General features: G+C 45.5%; 1 protein-coding gene across 2 annotated transcripts in view; it reads right to left on the reverse strand.

The window, feature by feature from the left end:
• Syn3 (synapsin III) overlaps window positions 1-22,527 on the reverse strand; it is a 391,824-nt gene that overhangs the window by 27,775 nt on the left and 341,522 nt on the right. For both annotated transcript variants that reach the window (XR_003377952.1, XM_026784484.1), the window contains exon 8: window positions 1,431-1,573. Coding sequence is in view for 1 of the 2 variants with exons in the window: in XM_026784484.1 (XP_026640285.1) it covers window positions 1,431-1,573 (143 nt within the window). In the remaining variant the exon portion in view is untranslated. The remainder of the gene's footprint in view (window positions 1-1,430; window positions 1,574-22,527) is intronic.

The raw sequence follows: 22,527 nt of genomic DNA on the forward strand, positions 1-22,527 counted from the left end.
CACACACACACACACACACACACACACACACACATATACACACACACGTGAGTGAGCATGAAAACCAGACGTCAATCTTGGTGTTGTTCATCAGGAACCATTGACCTTGGTTTTTGAGACAGAGTCTCTCACTGTGACCTGGGGCTTGCTAACTATGTTAGACTATCTGGGTAGTGAGCCACAGGGATCCTCCCGAGGCTAGGATTATAATCATGCACCATCACATCTTTTTAGATGGACGCTGGGAATCGTATTCAGGTCTTTACGACCTATCCCCCTGGTCTCTACCTGGCTCTTTTATACAAAGATATGTTTTTCCAATGGGCAATCCAGGTAGCAAAAGGTCATGGCAGACAATGCATTCGCGAATAGGCACAGCTTTGATTGACTTGACATCTTAACAGAAGCAGGTGACAGCTTGGCTTGCCCACAGGATTCTCAGGCAAAAGCTATGCTGCACAGATAGACAGCACATGGATAGACAGACTGTCCAACTGTCCATGGCTGATCACTGCAGTTTCCTGATATGGAGCTATGCTCACAGTCCGTGCTGCATAGAGCTGACTGTTGGGTCTCCCTGTCTGAAGTGGAACCAGGAACAACATTCCAAAGTGAGGGGCACAGAGACCCAGACACAGGTAAGACCTTTTCAAGAGACAGCCTTTCCTCCTGCTCTAGAGTCCCACTGAAACGGAGGGCTTCAGTCCCAGGTTAGCTCTTCAGTTGCCCACTCACCTTGAAGCAAATGCAGGGGGCTGCCTTTGTCACCTGGCATTCATAGCTCTTCCTTTAGAGGCAGCACCTCCACTTCTGCCTGGCCCTGATCCTGCCTTCCTGCTTGGATTTGCCATAGTGGTTTTCTGCCTCCAACCAAAATGGAAGCGACAGATCACACTCTGAGATAAGTGCTTCAAAAAGACTCTAGTGAATTCTTCATCCATCGGCCCCGTGAGCATCAACCACACACACTGCTATGTACATGGGGCTGCCCTGAATCCCAGTGCTTTCGAAATCATAAATTTAGCAGGATTTTGGTTTGTTTTTTTAAACTTTCCAATTACCCATGATTTTCTAGTGAATTTCCTTAAAAACAAAACATGTAGGATTCAGAAGCAGTTTTTGTTGCTTGCAACCAGAGAATTTGGCGTGACTTCCTAATGAGTCTTGTAGGTTCCAGAAAATAACAGATTGCTTTCCCATTCACACCAGGCCATGCAGCTTCATACCGAAGAGAATTCCAACCCTTCAGCAAGGACTCCTTGATTTGCACAAATCTACACACACACACACACACACCCACCCCCCCCCCACACCTTTATAGAGAGGTCTATCAGGCTAAGTTGCAACAGAAGCAAAGGACAAACAAACACAGCATCATGGTAGAAGCAGGCCACTCCCACCTTCCTCCCAGTCCCTGCCCACTGACTCACATGTATGCCTTGTAGTTGGATCCAATCTTCTGTATGCGGATGTCATACTTGGAGTCGATAAAGGCTTCAGTGGTGGCATAGGTTTTGGCCATGGCCACCACACTAGTGATGTCCTGGTAGTCATGCTGGTTTTCTACTTTGATCTGTGGGGTAAGGGGGACATGTGAGTGTGGCTGCCCAGACCAGGACAAGGTGCTCCATCAAAGAGAAGGTCACCTGACTTGCAGGGACATAGACGCAGGAGGTGAACAATCCCACTACCTGCTTTCCCAAGGAACAGAAAAGGAAGGGGCCGGTTCCAGCTGGGAAGGCAGGGGCTCTTGGGAGAACAGGTGAGCTCTGAAGAGGTTCAGAATGATTAATACTTTTATTTTGTTTGGACAAAGGGTCTCTCTATTGTAGTCCAAATGTTCCCTATGTTGATTAGGTTGACTCCAAATTTGTGGAGATCCTCCTGTCTCTGCCTCCTGAGTGCTGTGCTGGATTAAAGGCATACACTACCATGAATATACATTCCGAATGTGTGGCTGGCTGGCGATGTGGAGGGTGGGGTCATAGGGAACATTAGGGCCTCTAGGGAAGAATAGCTGATCACCTGGTTGCTGGGGATAGGAAAGTGGGCACAATGGTTGGGTGGCATCCTAGGGAACAGGTCCTGCTAGCTTTGATCAGATGCACAGGTTTCAGGCAGAAGGTCCAGATGCCACAGAAAGAGATCGGTATTTAATGGAGCAAGTGCCTTAATTTGTGTTTTCAGAACAATCACTCAGTTGTGTAAGGGGTTGAAGGGGGGAGTGTGGTAGGCGACAGAGAAACCAGTTAGAAAAACATGGTGTGTGTGTGCCTGTGTGCATGCATGTGCTGTGTTTGCATGTATTTAGTGGATGCTACATGTATGGTATGTTTTTGTACATTCATTGGTATTTAACTGTGTTTATACCTGGTGTGTACAGAGTAGTGTGTACGAGTGTGTGTTTGGATATGTACATGCAGTGGACAGGTTGGCTTTGTAGTTCAGAAGCTCGTGGGAGACACTTGCCCTGTTTACTGGGTTGAGGCCAGGACCACAGAGTGGTGTCTTGAGGTAAGAAAAAAAGTCTCAAGAGAGCTCCCAAGACCAAGGGCAAGGTACAAGGTCAAGGTTCTGTGGCATCAAGACACTGCAGAAGCTGAATCTTAAGAGTCTGGGAAAAACAGGGTGGAGTGCCCCTTCCAGGTGGCCACAGGGCGCTATTTGTCTAGACTGGTCTTCCTGGCTTCTTCACATTGTCAGTGGAACACTGTAACGCTGGACCAGAGGCAGGTAGAAGCCCCAGAGCGCTGAGCGCAATGGCAGTCTGGATGGAACAGGGGAAGAGTGGAATGACCCTCAGGGGTACATGCTTCTTCTTTCCCATGCTCCCTGCTCTTTGCATCTCTGCTCTGAAAACACCATCGCTTCTACGGTATCGTCCGGTATCGTCCATTCACATTTGTAACAAGTGGACAAAGGCACCTGCAGGGGCAAGGCACGCCAGCTACACATATGGTCTTTCTACAGATGTGCAGACTGAGTTGTCTTTATCCAAAGTCAGTGCATCTGAGCGCAGTGCCTACAATTAAATCCTGACCCAAAGGCCCAGCTCTGTTACTAACCAGCTCAGGCCTTTGCAGGTACAGACTTTCTTTTCTCCATGAGGGATTCTAAATAAGCAAGCCTTGGCAAGCCTTCTTTCCTCTTCACCCTTGAAGAGCACAGCCTTCCAGTAATGAAGCTCAGGCACATGTTGCAGAGAAAACAAGGTCAGCCAGGAAGATGTCCCTACGTACAACCCACTTTCCAGCTCACAGCCTCCCCTTCTCTTTCCAGCTGTAACAGAGGCAGAAGTGTACCTTGTTCCTTTGTCTTAGGTCTCCCGAGGCTCTGATGTCTGGCTGTCCCTACTCCTTTTAGCAATAGGACCCTTCAGTTTAAGCTGAGCATCTGGTCTCCAAGAAACAGATGCTTTCCTTCTAGTATCCTTTCCAAGTGGATGTGGTGAACTCTTTAAGTTCTAGCCAATGAAAATCAAGTAGCTGTGGTGTGAGTCACCTCTTAGTGGTCCCTGAATGTTGTATGGAGAGGGCCCCTTGTTTGTTCCGCCCCCCCCCCCCCCCCCCGGCTACCTTACACCTGAAATAGCCACAGCGAAACTGTATTAATTAAAACACTGTTTGGCCATAAGCTCTAACTTCTTAATGGCTAACTCTTACATATTAGTTTAACTCATCTCCATTAATCTTTGTATCGCCACGTGGCAGTGGCTTACCAGAGATTCTAACCAGTGTCCATCTCTGGTTGGAGGATCCATGGCTTCTCTGACTCTGCCCTTCTTCCTCCCAGCATTCAGTTTTGTTTTCTCCGCCTACCTTAAGTTCCACCCTATCAACTAGGCCAAGGCAGTTTCTTTATTCATTAACCAATGGAAGCAACACACAAACAGAAGGAACTCCTATACCACCTGAAGGTGGAGAGTCCTTCCTTTCCTCTTCCCTTCTTCCTTATGGCTGTGATATAGGTATGATAACTTGAGCAGCAGCAGTCACAGAAGTCAGGTGCTGAGAGTGGTGGAGTGATAACATGGAGGGAACCTGGGTCCCCAGTGTTGTAAACTCCCTCAGTACTTTGTACCTTCAGAATCTTGCAGGAGAGAGCAATGAACTTGGTTAAGGGGCTGTTGCTTTGATTTCCATTAAAGAAGCTGTCATTTAGTTTCAATCTCATGTTTGGTACATTTATCATGATGGGGCAAATCCAAAAAGGATCTGCCACCTGCTACTTGGCACTTTGGGTTCTTGCCACTCTCTACCGGATGACTCTGGGTCTTTGTGGTCTTCTCTCAAGCCATTGTCTTCAGGTCTAATTCTCTTCCATCACACCAATGTTGATTCGGCCTCTGTATTAGTTACTTGGAGCACTGCTATGTAAAAAACCAACAGAAGCAACCTGAAGAAGGAAGGGTAGGCTTATTTTGGCTCACAGTTTGAGGGAAGAGTCCATCCTGGCTGGGAAGTCATTGTGGAAGAAGCATGAGGCAGCCAAAGCACATTCCCTCTACAGCCAGGAAGCAGAGTTCTGAATGCCGTTATTCACCTTGCTTTCTCCTTTTTATCCAGCCTGGCAGTTAGGATAAATGGATGGATAAACTGAAGCTCAATGAACCTCATCGAGATAATCCCTCATAGCCACACCCAGAGGTTTATCTCCAAGGTAATTCTAGATCCTGCTGAGTTGATAAGCAACATAAACCACCCCATCTGCCTCAATGGTGATCCACAGAGTTCTCTTGAGCTGCGTCCTGCTCTGGGTAGCATGAACTAGGAAAAGCTTTGAAGTTTGGTTTACACACCACTGTTCTTTCCTTTCTGGTGCCTCCCTTACAGTCGACAGTGCCTTGTCTCCCTCCAGTGCCCTTCGGATGGTACTAGGACTTCATCCTTACTCAACGCGTGGATTCAGGTGCATTGATTCAAAGTTATCAGAATGAAAGATCCCAGGAGAGAGCTTACAGGGAGGACCTGTAAAGCACAGCCATGCTTCCGTCACCAGTGCCTTTGGAAAGAATAGAGCTTCTGTCCCGTGGCTTCCCAGACCACACAGGAGGCATACATCGTTGGCTGCCTTGGAGTGGTCTGTTGTCCACAGCACCCTTTCTCTTCTGACCCGAAGACACGTGGCCATCAGAATAAACACCACACTTGCCCTTTCTCCAGCACCTTAGTGTGTCCATGTGACAACATCTTGGTGCTTTTGTGTCATCAAAGAAGGGGGGTGTGAACTGTAGGCCAGGGCTGGCCTTCCCCTCGCTCTTGTACTTTTCCTGCTGGCTGGGATGTGGCCCACCATTGGCTTCATGGATAACAAGTGGATGATTCACATGGTGGAAGGAAACCGGCCCCTAGAAACCAGGGAGGCTCCATACCAACCCTGGGTTTCTTTCTACCCAGTTCCATAGGGGAAACAGAAACTTCTAGTTTGTTTTGACAATTAGACATTATCTCAATCACAATCTAAACCTTAAAGTGCACCTGGGATTTTGTTCATAGTGGGGACAAAAGAGAACCAAAAGGGAAAGTATCGATAATTATAGCTTCAACAGTGAGCCAGTGCGTCAGCCCACCTTCCTGTCTGAATAGTTGGGGAGGGGGGAGTGTCACTCATTCTGCCCCCTCCAGAGCTGGCATAACTCTTTCTGGGTTCTTTCAAAAGAGTCAAATGTCCCTAGCAACAGGCTGATCTTTCTTTTCTTTGCTTTGCTTTTCTTTTTATTTCTTTTCTTTTTTCTCTTCCTTTCTTTTTGTTACAGAGGGTTCCCTAGACTGTACAATGCTGGGGTTTCAAAAAATAAAAATCCTGGCCCTGCCCTGGGTCTTCTGTGCCTACCTCCCTTTAGATGCTGAGCTTCTCGGGGATGGACAATGATTTTTGTTCAAAGTCATAATATTCATGCGTGGCGCAGTGTAGGTGTTAAAAGGTGTTTTCTGGAAGGAATGTAAGAAGCTGGAGGGAGATAGAACTTAGATTTGGGAGAGTATCATGGCAGTGGAAGACACCCGTGAGTCACAGAACGAAAGAAAGTGTGCTTTGGGGGGTGTACATTTTTCCCATCAGGGCTGTGTGTGTATCCACAGTTGGTGCTATGAAGCATCCTCAGTCATGGTCCACATTATTCACAGAAGTCTCTCAATCAAGCCAGAGCTCACCCACACAGCTAGTCTTGCTAGCCAACTTTCTCAGGGCTTTCCCATCTCTGCCTTCAAGGAGGAGCTCCTTGATGGAATTACAGGCAGGCTGCCACGCTCACCCACCACTTACAGGGGTTCTGGGGATCTGAACTCTAGTCCTCATGGTGAGGCCTTAACCATGGACCCATCTCCCCAGACCCACACTGTACAAGTATGTCTTTTTATAAAATGAAGTTTTTCGGATGTCTAGGCTGGATCGACCCTGTTAGAGGGTTATAGCTTCTGTTAGACATTCCTGGGGACGAAATGGAATCAGGGATCCTGGAGAGGACTCTGGGATGGTCCTTAGGCTGGGGACGGAGGGTGTTGAGGGCCATGAGAAGCACAGCTGTGGGAGGTAGAGCTGGGCCCCGAACAGGGAAACTTTTTACTCTGCCCGATTCACTGGCTGGAAAAGTCTCCGAGGGTTCCCAAAGATGTGATAAAAACAGGAAGGCCCAAATGAACTGTGATGCAAGGGGACCCATGTGCTGCGCAGAGTGTGGGGCCCGAGAACAACAGCAGAGATGCAGTCTCCCCTCCCCCTCTCGCCTGCACCCCTGCTCTTGTCTCCCCTCCCTGCCTCTCTCTGCCTCCTCATGTCTTCCTTCCTCACCCCATCTTTCCTCCCCTCTGAACATCTTTCTCTCCCTCTGTTATCATGCTCCATCTTCTTGTCTAATTTGTTTCTTACGGTTGCTCCTTTCACCCAGTTCTCTCTTTCATCTTCAGCTTGCCTTTCCCTCTCTCATGGCTAGGCTCCCCCTGCTCTCTGTCTTCTATGACCCCTCTGTCTCTCCTGCACACCGTCTCCAGCACATTCATGCTCAGGGTTTCCCCTGCCTGTCCCTGAGTGCCTGTAAAAGTGCCTTTCTTCTCTCATGTGCTTGTGTATATGCATATACATGTGCACACGTGTGTGCATGTGAGCATGTGCACACACACACACGCCGTCTTGAGGAGAAACTAGGAAGGAAAGCATCCAAAGAGACCAAGAGGAACTGCAGAAGGGCCAGGATTCCAGTCAGACTCTTCCAGCAGGAAGTCTGAAGACCTGAAACTCCAGCACAGGACAGGAGGATGATCTCCATCCCCAAAGGACTGTTCATCACGCGCTCAGATATCTCCAACGAGTCTGGGGCTTGTGATGGTCCTGGCAGCTCTACTTCTTCTTCAAGAGCCTCTACCTTGTTTCACTATGTGTTGGCCCAAGAATGAATGAATGGTCCAAGTGGGTGGTCTTGACCTCTGCCTGTGTCTGCTCTTCATCTATGTGAGGATGATGACGGAGACGGATTGTGGTGCTGAGGTTTACAGGCTGAAAAAACAAAACCCTAGAAAAGCAGTGATTCCCATGGCTACTTGAAATAACCCTGCGTGTAAGCCACCATGTGATATATTGTTGAGTCACTTCATTGTCAGTTTTTAGAGATGCTTCCTCCATTTGACTCATTTTACTTTTTAATTATGTGGTCATATGAATGAGTAAGTCTAATCGCCATCCAATCCTCAGGAGTTTGATTTGGCCATTTGCTTTTGCAGTGTTTTGAATAGGAAGTGTCCTCCCCACAAGCGCGTGTGTTTGCACCCTCAGTCTCAGACTTAGCTGGCTGACATGAGGCTACAGTGGTCGAAGAACACAGTAGATGCTATTTTAATATGTAAACATATTTTTGTAGGGGTGAGACTAGAAAGTTTATAGCCAGTCCCCATGTGACCTGAGATCCCTACTCCCTAGTCCGTAACTGAGAAGCTAGAGCAACAAGAAAAGACCAACAAATACTTATACATATTTAAATAACATTTACTGTGATCTTGGACCTCTGCAATGAGCCTCAGCTTTCATGATTCTACACAGCAAAGAGGTGAAATGGGATTTGGATAAGTGTGGGGGAGGTAAGCTTACAAATGGAGGAATGATGGTAGGAAATGAAGTGTTTACTTATGGTTCTACGCCAGCAAAACCCCTCAGCAACTATCCAATTAAAGTAAACCAACTTCTGTTGAGCCCCTAGAATGTGGTAGGCATTATGCTAGGGAAGTCCTTGGACAATTATTATAATTTAATTTAAAATCATAAACTTCTTACAACGCAGTTACTATCTCAGATAAGAATTAAGAAAAGCAAAGTTCAGAGAAGTAACTTAAGGAGCAGCTGAAAGCCCGTCCGAGACAGGTCCACCAAGGTCAAGAGTGACGTAGAGCGAAGAGCAACGATTAACGTTGGGAAGACGGATGAGAACACAGGAGCTAAACACTGACTGGGAAAATGCAAAACTTCCCTCTGGAACTGGAATAGTCAGTCATCCAAGTCCAAGGAGAGATGTGGACTTTCAGGATTTCATGTATGACAATGACCTGGAAGAATTATCTAGAGGCAGGTAGCTCCATATGGATCTCAGCAGGACAAATACTGTGTTAGTAGAAGCATTAGTAGAAGCAAGGCAGTTAACAGGTATCATGTCCCATAGATAAGAACAGCCAGGCTCCTGCCTCTCTTGTACACCCATACTCCATCCCAGTACCTGTTGTCATAAACACTGTTATACCCTCTAAGCTAAGGGTTTTGAGTCCTAATTTTACCCAACTGTAGCTTGAAAATATTTGGCCAAAAATTCTGTTCCTACTAAATACATAAAACCTTTTTTTGTCATTCTCCACCCACCATTAAGATAGGGCTTCCCACATCAATAAACTTAATGGAAATAGCCCACCCAGCCATGCCCAGATGTCCATCTTCCTGCGACCCTAGACTCTGTCAAGTTGACAGCATTAACCATCATGATGAAGAATGTGAGGAACTAAGAATTTGGTGTCTTTCGCGACAGAACCAATCCCTCATGGGTTCTTGCAAATACTATATATGTGTGTGTGTGTGTGTGTGTGTGTGTGTGTGTGTTAATTTAGTCATTAAACAATTAATTAACTCCCTATTGTTCTCCCTGAATGGTTACAGGTGTTTATAGCCATCAACTGAATCACAAATTTCACCAAAGATCCCTGTGTTAAAGGTTTCCTCCTCAGCCTAGGGTGCTATTGGGAGGTGGTAGGACCTTTATGGCGTGGCCTAGTGGGAGGACTTTAGGTCACTGTGGTGTGTCCTGGAAAGGATATTGGAATCCCAGCTCCTTTATTTCCCTGTGTGTTTCCCAGTTACCACCAGGTGAGTAGCTTTCTCTCGCATCCTCCTACCACAATGCACTGCTTCACTACAAGCCCAAACAGCCAAGGCCTGAAACATACACAATTGTGAGGCAGAATGGCCTTTGCTCTTTTAAAATTGATTATCTCAGAATTTTTTTTTTTGATAGTAACAGAAGGCTGACACACAGTTGTTTAAGCCAACAAACTGTTAGTGGCATGATAGAAAACGGGGAGAGGATGTTGTGGAGTAAGATAAAGCAGGGTGCGGTGGATGAGGGATGCTGGGTGAGAAGAGGAACCACCCAGATGATGGATGAAGTCAAGTTTGAACAGAGGTCTGAGCGAAGTGTGTGTGTGTGTGTGTGTGTGTGTGTGTGTGGTGAGCCATGCAGGCTAGGAACTGAACACTTGTTTGTACAGATGCATTCCCGATGGGGGGAGGGGCACAGAGCTACATCCAGAATATGCTGAGTGATTCTGGGGTCCATGGAGTCTGAGATGTTTTAAGGCACTAAAATGATCTAGAGGCAGCTTACATTTGGAGGACGTTAAAGAAGAAAATGCCATCTGCCTTGCTGCCTAATCAATAATTGGCACAAGGACATGGTTCATAGATATTTGTTTAACTTGAACAACAGCAATTTAACAGAGCAGAAACTGTATGTCCTTGGTGGAAGGTATGTAACACATTCTTAAAAAATGAATAAGGAATCTGTGTATGTATACAGATGGATATTTAATGACTACATTGTGGGAATGATAATGGAAATGCTATTTGAAAAGCTCCAAGATAACAATAATGTCAGCATTATTAGGAGTCGAGATCCTCCCTTCCCCTCACTACCTCCTGCTATCCCTCCCTCTTTTCCTCTCCCCCCTCCTTCCTCCTTCTTTTCCTGCTCCCATGTCTGCCAAGTGCTACACCACCCAGTTATATCCCTAGCCCTAAGTGAAAAAGAAATACAATTTGAAAATCATAGAAATTAAATTAAATCTCTCTTATCTAAAATTTGAATTGAAAATGTCAGTGTAGATTTATGTTCTACTTTTTTCTATGCCCTCGAAAAGACCTAGAAGAAGTGGCCAGCAAAATAGCAACAAACATGCTTAGCATTTTGATTATGGTCCTTAGAAAAATGTTGTTATCTTGAAAGGAGCCATGGCTGACCCCAGGATTTAGGTAAAAATATGTGGTGAGCTGGAAGCATCTCATCATGGCAAGCAGAGAGAAGCAGTCAAATCAAGATCACGAGTCTTCCTGAATAATTTCTAGAAACCAAAGATGGATCATTTGAGTGCCAAAAAAAAAATAACAAATTCAACAGATTTAAATACATCAAATTGTTAAAAATCCATGACTTAAAAATAAGTGATGGTCACCTTTGGAGTTAACTAAGGCACATCATTGTTCTGAAAACTGGGCTCGTAAGAGAATGAAGAAATCTTCTTTTCTGATACTACATGGAGGGGTGAGGACCAAGGAGAGCATCCCTTGGCAAAGCCTAGCAACAGTGCACCAGGGCAACAGTGGTAGATGCCCAGACTGTTCAGGAAGGATTTCTGGAAATGTCCTACGGTATGGGGCATGAAGACAAAACCTGAACTTACAGGTCAGCTTAACAAGAGAGAGAACTCCTCAGACAGGGCTGTGTCTCAGGGACGATGCGGGATAATGTCCTTACCCAATCAAGGAGTGTACTCTTTTCATCTCAGAACCTGACTTGCATGGCATCTCAGGATCTACCTGCCCAGCTCCCAGGGAAGACAGTGACATCTTCATGGGATGCTACCAGCTAAACCTGGAATGTAGGAAATGCTATAGAAAAAGTACCCGTTTTCCATCCAATAACTAAATGACATAGAAAAAAAAAACCCAGTAAGAACAGAGGAAGAGGGGCTGTTGTAGTCATGCTACCTGTGAGAATTCAGTCTTTGTTTGGCTACAGCCAGAACAAGGGGGCTACAAACATGGTGGTGCATGCCTGTCATCCCAGTACTTAGAAGTCCGAGGAAGAATTAAGGCCAAACTGGGCTGCACAGTCAGTACCAGGTCAGTTAGGGTTACATAGCAAGATTCTTATTTAAAACAACAACAATAACAAAACTGGCCAAACAAAAGATCCAAATGAAAGGGGGAGCTTTTGAACACTGACTGTATGTTAAGATTGTGGATTATTAGGTTTTAGGTGTAATAGTGGCATTCGGCGATGCTATAGCAAAAAGGAGCCTTTATGTGTTAAAAATACATTCTGAGCTATTTCTGGATAAAATGACATGCTATCTGGGATTTGCTTTGAAACAATCCAGAGATCCATAGACACAGAAAGAGGAAGGATGGCTGCCAGGACAGAGGCGATGGGTGTGTGTGTGGGGGGGTTGGTAGTGACTTCTGATGGGGGAGGAGCATGAAGATAGAGTTCCAGGGTGCTCACGGCTCCCCGTTGAGTAAACACCAAGAACAAAGAAACTCCAGTGAATCGCATACTTTAGAAGGAGAAATTGTATGAGAATCAGATCTTGGGTTTTAAAAATGGAAAAGTATCTACTGTTTGAGAGGAAATGAGGGTGTGTCTGTGAAGCAAAATTGACCATGAAAGGATTCTGGTGGAAGCTGAAGACTGATTATTTTCTCCTCTTCTGTGCGTGCTTGAGAACTTCCATAATAAAGATTTAAGAACAAGTAGGACGGAAAGAAAAAGACAAAAGAGGTGAGGATATAAAATTATAGTCAGAAGGAGGTTAAAAGGGCAAATGGCCAAGTCTGGCAGCGGGTGTGGGCCCTTCTTTGTGTGTGGCAAACAACAGTTTAAAAAAAAAAAAAAGCAACTTTGGGTCAAACATGATCCAGTTCATTTAGGATGTCTAGAGGAATCGCAGCCGTTCCTGCAACACAAGCAAAACGACATCCTTCCATGTTTTCCCTGGGGGAGGGGCAGCTGTGCCTACCACCCAGGGGTTCTCCAGTGACTTCAATCTTACACTGCAGACACCTCTGGTCCCCCTCTGTTCCAGTTGCCATAACAGAACCTTGCTTATTATGGTCCAAAACAGGGCTGGCATGGCTGGTTCTGGTGAGGCTTGCAGTTCCTTGCCTTCTTGCTGGGTTCTCACAGGAAGAGAGTGGGAACAGGCTCGCCAGTGGCTCCTCTTAAAGGAATACTAAACTCAGTAGGAGGGTCCTATCCTTCTACACTCAAGCAAACCTCTCAAAGGTCCCATCTTGCAGATACTATTATGTAGAGGCTACAGTTTCAGCGTGAGTCTGTTTGTGCATGCATGTGTGCATGTGTGTGTGTGCATGTATGTGCGTATGAGTATTTTTGGGTTTGTCTGTGTCTCTCTGTGTATACATGCATGTGTTCATCAGTGTGGAGGTACACAGAGACTAGAAGACAGCTTCAGATATCCTTCCTCAACCTTGTTATTTTGAGAAGGAGTCTTTTCCTCTGGAACTCACCAGGTAGGTTGAGCTGGCTGGCCAGAGTTCCAGGGATCTGTCTGTCTCTAGATCTTCCCGGTGCTGAGGTCACAAACAGGCACTACCATACTTCACTTATTTATTATTATTTTTTTAATGTGTGTTCCGGGGATTGAACTCAGATCCTCATGCTTGCAAAGCAAGCCCTCTGCTGACAGGGCTATCTTGCAGCTCAACGTGAGCTTTCTTTTTCCACGGCTCGTTCCAAAGCATCTTATATCCTCCTGTCTTTTCCTTAAAGCACCACTCAGGGAAAGCTGCTTTTAAGTGATCAAGGGAATGGAATTTTGTAACCACTTTGATCCACCTTTCAAAAGGTGCACTTCTGTAGTTGGAAATATATTACACATATATGATCGAACAAGGGCTACAACAGAAAAGAAAATCTGGAAAAAGATAAAGGTCTCCATCCTATGAGCCCAAAGCAGTCACCTGCTGGTAATATTTCTTTGCACGTCACTGGAAATAGAATATGAATATGCTCACTCAAGGAGATGAAAAGTGGGTCCCTCCTATCTCGGAGCTGAGCAGAGGAGACAAAGTTATCACCTCCCAGTGTGTGCTGGGACAAAGAGGGCTGTGTACCAAACAGGTACTTGGACAAGATGGCTCTGGAAGTGGGAGAGAAAAGACTATGCAGAGAACAAGGTGTGCTGCTTGGCCATCCCCACGGTTGCTGAGCGCTTCAGTGGGACCCCAGCAGAACTAAGGAGCTCTGTGCTGTGGGATGGGGCTTGTTGAACTGGTGTGGATCCCCCCAGGCCATCTGCAGAGGAGCAGAGGAGCCACTGGAAGTGGCCAGCACCACTGCGTATCTAGGCTCAAAAGGCAAAGCTCACATATTTTGATGCTGTCCTCCCATGGCTCATAGGTGGGCAGCCTGGTCCTCATTATGCTACTAGGAAGGTATATGAGATGTGCAGCCTAGGAGGGGATGATTGGGTCACTAGAGGAGATGCCCTGAAAGGGTTATGGTGGACATGTGATCCGTGAACCAAAGGTTAGCATCTGGAGATGAGACTCTGCGGGACTGTTCCTTCAGATTCTGTAGGCAGGGGTTAATGCCCTTCTTTTGTAACTCTGGTTGGTTCTGGAAAGAACAGCAGGGGCCGCTCCCTGCTCCCTAGCCATGAATTCCTCCCATCAGGAGTCATCAGCTCAGTTCATGGCTTTTGAAGCCTTAACTTGCAGTGACTTTTTATTTTAAACAAATTACCTAGCTACAGATATGTTGTACTGCAGTTGAGAAATGGATTCAGAGGTTGATCTCTGCCCCCCACATGAATGCGCACCTGTACATACACGAATATGTACAACCTCTCCCTTCTTCCTGTTACATAGGTTCCATGTAACATTACTGTCAGCCCATACTCATACTTTAGCTCAGAATCAGTCCTTGAGCTTAGAAGACCCCAAGGCTTAGAAACCAAAAAGACCCCAAAGATCCAAAGCTAGGAGAGACATACAGGAGTTATAAAAGCCCTAAGTCAATGATTCCCAAACTTTCTGGGTGTGTCTTAACCAATTTGGGCAGTTTTTAAAAAGCATTCTTTGACCAAAAGATATCAGTTTCATTTATGAAGGGATTAAAGCTAAGTAGTTTAACAATTACTTATATCTTGACTACCTGGTAACTATTCCAAGAAATCCCAATGAACATTATGCTTCATTTCTGAAGATCTTGCAATTGCTAACTTTTTCTACTAGACCACGGTCTGCACATCCATGACACAACACAGTATGCCCAATAAATAGTTACTGTTGAAGTGAAGGAAGAAAGGAGTGAGGGAGGGACGGAGGGAGGGAGGAGAGAAGAAAGGACTAAAGTGATGCCTTTCCTTTCTGGGGGATGGGAGAGTTAGGAACATAAGAGAGGAGAAATTCTTCTCCCCTTCTACAAAGGTTACTGAAGGTTGGGACTTTGTGGGGTGGATCCGAGAAGGCTTCATAAAGGGCTTGGGACTGGAAGATAGTATAATGTCTTCTCATGCTGTGAAGGAAAACCATCTCCCGTAAGCTCACGTGTTTATTTGAACACTTATTCCTCAGCTGGTGGCACTGTTTTGGGGGAGTCTCAGAAATTTTAGGAGATGGAGCCTAGATGGAGGATGTGGGACACCTGGCTCCTCCCCTGAGCTCTCTCTGTTTCTTGACCCACTGAGATGTAACTGTGTGGTGAGCTCCACTGCTAAGGACTGAGCCTCAGCTGCCAAGCCTTTCCCACTGCGTGGTTTGAAGGAGAATGGCTCCTACAGGCTCCTGTTATTGGAATGCTTGGTCCCCAGGGAGCAGAACTGTTTGAAAGGTTTAGGAGGCAGGGCCTTGTTGCAGGAGGTGTGGCCTTGTTGCAGGAGGTGTGGCCTTGTTGCAGGAGGTGTGGCCTTGTTGCAGGAAGTGTGTCACTGGGGATGGGATTTGAGGACTCAAAGGGATGTAAGCTCTCAGCCCTGTTCTTGTATTCCTGCCATCATGCTTCCCACCATGATGACCACGGATTAACCTTTTGAAACCATCAGCCCGCTCTCGAGGAAATGCTTTCTTTTATAAGAGCTGCCTTGGTCATGGTGTCTCTTCACAGCAATAGAATGGTAACTAAGACACCCACCATGACTGGGTGGTGGGGCAATCAACAGTGAGCTAAGATAAACCCATCCTCCCACAATGATTGGGGACAACTAAACTGAGCTAAAATAAACTCTCTTCCTCTAAGGTGCTTCTGTCAAACATTTTGTCACAGTAAGGGAAAAGGTAACCAAGGGCCATTTCTACTCAGAAAATCCTGTTGGAACTGTGAAAGGGCCATGTTGTCCTTCACACTTCATAGGCAAGGCCCAGACAAGCAAAGGGCTTATTTGAGGTCATACAGCTTGAATTCAGAGCCCTGTGACCTGTCTTCCATACTAGGACTCTAGCTTGAAGCAGGTTATCAAAGGCAACTTTTCTCCTTCTTATCCCTCCTCCATTTACTCATCTGGCTCTTTTGCATGCTGCACTAGCAGATAGGTTGAATGCTAGCACGGTGTTAGCATCTGAGAGTTTCATGGGGCAGGTGCCCAGTCTCTTCCTGGAAGAACCTAGGAGGTCAAACTCTGCCAGCCAAACTCCACTGCCAAAGCATCCTCCAGCTGGAACCGCAGCCCCGATGACTCAACTCAAGGACCCCTTGGCCAAGGCAGCCTGTGCCAGAGGACCCCAGTATGGCTGAAGATCACCGCTGACTCATAGGGCAGGCTGCCACCATCCAAATCACCCACTCCACCTCTGGCTGGAGAGGAAGGCTGGGGAAACTGGGGTGGGACTCTGGGCTGGGGCATGTGACTCAGCCTCTGTATAAATAATAATAATGACAATGGTCATAATAACACCAATGATGGATGATGTGCTTGATGAGTGCTTTTCATGTGCCAGCCACAGTCTACAAGCCTTATAGTAATTCCTTTCGTCTCCGTAAGAACTCTATGCGATTACTACAATCATTCCCATTTCGTACATTAAAAACCGTGTCCCAGCAAGGATGTTACCAGCTAAAGGACTCAGAGTTTGGCACACAGAAGCACTGACATTTCAACTGAAGTCTGTCTGACTCTAAAGGCCTAGTTATTCACTGAACAAATATTTATGGAGCCCCAGTTGCGAGCCAGGTATTATTATAGGAACTGGGGGTGAAGTAGTGGGGCTGGGTGGGATGACCATCCATAAATAAATACACAGTAGTTAGGTGGAGATGAGCATGGATTGGGTTGAGGTGAGTCAGAATGGGGCTATTTCCTACGGAACTTGTCGGAGCACTCTCTAGTAAAGAGACATTGAGTCTTTATATTGGGGAATTGAGTCCATTGCTAATAAGAGATATTAATGACTGATGATTGTTAATTCCTGTTATTTTGTTGTTGTTGTTGTTGGCAGTGGTGTGTACTTCCCTTCTTTTAATTTTGCCGGTGGGAGATTATTTATTTCCTGTGTTTTCATAAACTTGTGTAACCAAGCAAGACTTCCAGTGGTAGTACTGAAACATCAACCCAGCCACAAAACCTTCAACCTACAATTTGTCTTGCCTGCAAGACGTGCTGGGGTAATGGTGGCACAGAACCTGTGGGAGTGGCTAACCAATGACTGATCCAACTAGTGGAAACTGACAAGCTCTTCATTATGGTGGAAAGGAGACTTTGGTGTGAGAAGGCTAAATCAAGTGCCAGCTTAATAATACAGTGAGAGACAACAGGGGCTTGAGCAAGGCCAGCCGGCCCTGGCACTATAGTGAAGAGGACCCAGAAGGGATTTGCTGATGGGCAGAAGGTGTGGCATGATACAAAGGCAGGTGTGAAGGATGATGCTAAGTTTGGAGCTGGGGCAACTGGAAGGACAGATTTCCTCTCCCTTCCTTGGCCCTACTCCAGTGAGACAGGCCGTGGGAAGTACAGGTTTGGGGGAGAAGCCAAGTAAGCGTTTTTGTTTTCGTTTTTTTTACTGTTGAGGCCTGTATGGCCAGCTCTGTGTGAGAATCCATATTCTTCCAGCTCTTTTGGTCCTGGTAGATATGAATGAATGGAACCCATGTAGCTTACAATGTTGACATCAGCCAGCATAGTATAGAGGAAGTGTTCAAGAGTGCAGCTGTTCCTAAAGCCAGTGAGCTGAGATTAAACGAAACTAAAGCTTCAGTGACTTCCGTAGGCCAGAGAGCCCCAAGCTAGTTTCAGATGGAATTTCCTTTTTATTTTCTTTTCTCACTTCTTATCCACAGTGGCCTAGGACTCACTATGTAAGTCCAGGCTGGCTTCTAACTAATGGAAATCATCCTGCCTCAGACTGTGCTGGAATTAATGACATGAAGTCACCACATACCCAGTCTGGGATGATATTTCTTAGAGCCCAAGTAATCTTGTTTCTTATGGTCAAAATAATTGATCTAGGATGAGTGAATTCACTGGTTACTGGATGTCAGGCCAGCTTTGCTGGCTTGTGAGTGTTCTTGTTGAAGTTCCTGTCTGCAGCAGAATGTTTCATTCTGGGGGAACTTGAGTACCCCAAGTCCTTTTCTTTGGGAGCTCAGTGCCTTTGAGTTGGTGAGGAGCCTTTGAGTGAGGAAAGAGATAACCAAGATAATCTTATTTCCAAATTCTTGCAGCCTCATTCATTGTGAGAGAACACTCACTTGCCTGCTACTTAATCCCACACACACCCAGAGGGGGAGCATTATTTTATTGATTGGAGGAACTGAAGGAGAAACAGCCGAGCACAGTTCAATCTAGTCTTCCATTCTTTCCTTTGGTATCTATTTTTCCCAAGGAGACCATGATATCTGTTTTCTTCCTCAGATTGATTTTGGGAAGATGAAGGCTGACATTGGCCAGGTAGAATACCATAATTATGGTAAAATGGAAAGTTTCAGGTAAAGAGACAACACTGTCATGGGCTATCTAGGTTTTTCTATAAAAAGTAGCTTTTACTTTTAGTCTTTGTAACTACCCTAACATTCGCACAACTACGTTCCTGTTGCAATGTGCTGCCAAGCTTAGCTGACCTCAAACTCACTCTAGTCCTTCCTGTAGGTATTGGATGGGATCTGATCTCTTTGACACCTAGGGCAAATTATTACTTGCTATAGCCTACCTACTTAACATCTATCTCTGCTGACACAGAATGTATTGATCTATGATTTTCTTTATTCTGTGGCTACATTTCATATAACCCCTTCCAGAGTGGAACACACCACTCAGGGTTAGTTGAATTCATATTCTGGGGTCATCCTCATTTATATTTGCTTTGGATGGCATGTTTCCTTTAAGTCAGACAATGTGGGCACCCAACATGGGAACCAAGCAACATTCATGCACATAAAAGGAGTTCCTGCGATCGAACCCAGATAATAGCAGAAGCTCATTTTGTTTCCTGAACACGATGCCCTCTCAGTGGATGCTGGCGGCTGTTTTCTGTGTCCTAACCTTCCCTTTATTTGGTTACTGGTCCTTGAGTTTATGGGGGTGGCTGTTGTTATCTGAATATCCTTTTGTTTCCAAACATTTACCAGAATCTTTGTTTGCCACCTAAAATTCCTTTTCCTGTTTCCTTCTCTTGTTTATTACAACATTGCCCATTTTAGCACAGAAATTCCATGAGTGCCTGCTCATAAAGACACTGACGGTAAGAGGTCTTCGTTTCCTCCAGATCAAGAGAGTATGAAAAGGCATGCTTAGATGGCCAATTACTTCTTTGTATTTTGTGGGACAGCTGGAGCATGTTTATATTAGGTCTTCCCTGGAAGTTTGGTAGAATTCAGACGTGAACCTTGGATTGTAAAATGGTATGTTCACCATGAAAAGCAGTTTGTATGTACATGTATACAACACAAACGAGTAAATGAACATCATAATTAAAGACATTATGTTCTTTTTTAATCTTTTCTGACCCTAATATTTGTTAGAGTCAGGATGAAAATGTCATGGGAACAGCACTGTCAGAATTTAATTCAAACTCAACAAGGAGAGGAAGACTTGAAGGAATCCCTCCTTCCCCTGTGTGAGTTCTAGGGACTGAACTTGGTTTTCAGGCTTGGTGACTGGGGCCTATACTAGCTGAGTTATCTTGCTAGCCCAAGTAATTACCTTGAAATGCCTTTTCCCAGTTTGAGATCTCTTGGCCCTATTATCTAGCAAAGAGAAATGGCCTGTTTCTGTTGATAGGACATTTCCCTCTAGCTACTAATTCCATTTCTTCTCCTAAAAGACTGTGTGCTATGCGCAACACCCTGGCCTGGCACGGCTTCTCTGACCCTAAATGGAATCTGTTTCCTATCCTTTCCCACTGCTCCCCTGTAACCACTCCTCTTCTTAGGACAGGAGGACCGCGGGCTCCATGAATAACTCCTCAGGGTGGGTTGTTCCTTCCTCAAAGCTATCCTGGTTCAATCTCCCCTGTAGTCTGAGAATCTGACCTTCGGCAAGGAATCACGTGCAGATTGGAGAGGTATCACTCACCCGTGAAATGAACCCTCTGGGATGGACCAGGTTCTCTTCTAGCCCTTGCCTGTCTGTCAGGTCTGGCGTGGGAGTGCCTGGCACTGGAATGATTGCTCCTTTCCAAGCCTTATTCACTCTGTTTCACATCCCTCCCTGTCTTGCCTGATGGGTGGGAGAACATAGGTGACTCAGTGCCTCTTAGGCTGAATTCGGCTTGTTTGCAATAAAAACAGAAACAAGCAGAAGGTGGCAAAGACTGGTCTGTGTTTCATTTAGAACTTTTCATCGCCCCAGGTTACATCTCAAGGTGGCTTCCCTGGGCCATCAACTTGGGCTTTCCAGGAAAGGTCACAGAACCCTCCAGAATGAGAAAATAAACACAACAAGAGGGCCCCTGGAAGGTGTGGGTCTCTCACACCCTGGACTCTTAGAGCTAATCATAGCAGTTTAGGTGAGAAAAGTAAATAAAGGAGGTGAACTATCAAATACCTAGATCTGCAAGGACCTGACTTGATTACAAACACTAAAAAGAAGAAATTAGCCAAGTGTAGCTTCTAAAACCAGCTCACTTGTCTTTCATGAAATGAGGGAGTGGGTTTCTCCTCCATTTGTGGAGCGGTTGCCAGTGTCTACCTGAGGGGAAATGTAGGCCATGGGATCAGCGAAGCAAGCATGTGCAGTCCTTAGGGCGGGATTTAGTACATAGCATACAGCCAATAAACCCGGGCAGGGAAGGAGAGTCAGGTTAGAATGGTAACCACCAACTCTTCCAAACGGGACAATTTAAATTGGCATAAATCCTTGCAGAAAAAAAGTAATCCGAGTTAACCAGATGTCAAACACCAGCAACTGTCCGATTGTTTCTGTTTCTGTTTTCCTATCTTACAAGGTATTTAAAACAAATTTTTGCCCATGTGTGCATGTGTGTGTATGTTTATATGTGTGCATGCTCATGTGTATGTGTGTTCATACATGTGCATATTTGTGTTGTGCATGTGTGTGTTTGTATGTGTGCATGCTCATGTGTATGCGTGTTCATACATGTGCATATTTGTGTTGTGTGCGTGTGTGTATGTTTGTCTATGTGCATGCTCATGTGTATGTGTGTTCATATATGTACATATTTGTGGTGTGTGTGAAGGCTATAGGCTACCATCTGGGGTCATCCTTAGTAATGTCCTCTATCTCCTTTGAAACAAGCTCCCTCATTTACCTGGTGCTCATTGATTCAACCTGGCTGGCTGACCTTGAACCTATTTTATAAAGACATTGTGTTAGCACATTTGTTGTTGTTGTTGTTGTTACAAAATACCTGGCAGAAGTGACTGAAAATGTAAGGCTTGTATAGGCTCATGGTTTCAAAGAGTCACAGACCACCATGGTGGTGCAGACATGGAAGTGGGAACAGCTTGGTCTATGGCGAAGGCTTCTTTTTGTTCACATAGCATGTGCCAGGAAGCAAGGACTCTAGGCTATAACTAAGGGTTCCACAGCTTTCAGCAGAGCCCCACAAGCTGGAGTCCGAGAATCCTAAACACAAGCCTGTCGGGGACATTCTAGATTCAAACCACAGCAGCACTAATCCCATTCAGGATCCCTCAGAACCCAGGCACCTCTCAAATGCTCTCATTTCCCAGTACCTCGGAGGTGACATGGGGGGGGGGTGTCACCAAATAAGCATCCAGACCACCGGCACATGGCAAGGTAGGTAAGTAGGTATCAGGCAGATAGCCTGCTAAAGGACAGGCCAGGAGAGAGCTGCTCCATCGTCCACTGCTAGCATGCTTAGTGATCTTCCAAAACCCATGAGTCAGGCCAGATTGGGAAAACTGCATTTAATGCACGCTGGGGCTTTACTAAATCACAACGTCTTTCCATCCAGTTGTAAGAAAGAAATCGGGTGAGACTTGCAGGCTCCAGGTGATGCTGACCTAGATTCAGATCTTAGCTTTCCCATTTAAATGCTGTAACCTGGGATGAGGCTCTCCCCCTCCTCCTCACACACACAATCTCTATATTTCTCCAAACTGGTGGTCATTATATGTATGAAAGTTTTAGAAAATACGGATTCTCCAAGACTGGAGGCATCAACATGAACATTGGTTTGGGCAGTGTGGGACACTGGGAACTTCCTCACTGATCCACACCTCACTTTCCCCATCTGTACATGGAGTTTATCATTATAAACATGCCTCCAGAGTGACAAAGAAGATATAGTAAAACCAAATACGTCCACAAAACAACCAAGGCCAGCTGTATGTAACACGTCCATAATAAAGGTTCTCCAGTAGTTATTATTTATTTACTGTAAAGTCCAATCCACACTAATAGCATCTAAGCCATTTTCTGCACTGTCTTTATTGGCATGAGTTTCTCTCTTGTGTGCCCTTGTTTTGAATGTGGGTTGTGCTGAGGACGAGGTAGGTATAGCGATAGCTGGCTCTACCTCACAGGGAAGCTTCTACTGTCAACTGAATATGGTAGTGTAGCCCTCCTTACGTGTTTCCCTGCCTTTCAGGGAGTTATTAAAAAAGATACTGACTTGCTTTCAAAAATGGGAGTGCTTGTCTACAGCCAAAGATAGACAGAGGCGTGGGGTTTCTCCTTGCCCGGCTGAACTGTGGCGATATTAAAGCCATGTAAACATTTTTGAAAAAAACAATACAAGTGTGTGTGTGTGTGTGTGTGTGAGAGAGAGAGAGAGAGAGAGAGAGAGAGAGAGAGAGAGATTCATTGAATAGAGTTAAGATAGTGAGAATGCTTGGAAATTGGG

This window comes from Microtus ochrogaster, chromosome 24, assembly GCF_000317375.1.
Source record: "Microtus ochrogaster isolate Prairie Vole_2 chromosome 24, MicOch1.0, whole genome shotgun sequence".
In the NCBI taxonomy this organism is placed as follows: Eukaryota; Metazoa; Chordata; class Mammalia; order Rodentia; family Cricetidae; genus Microtus; species Microtus ochrogaster.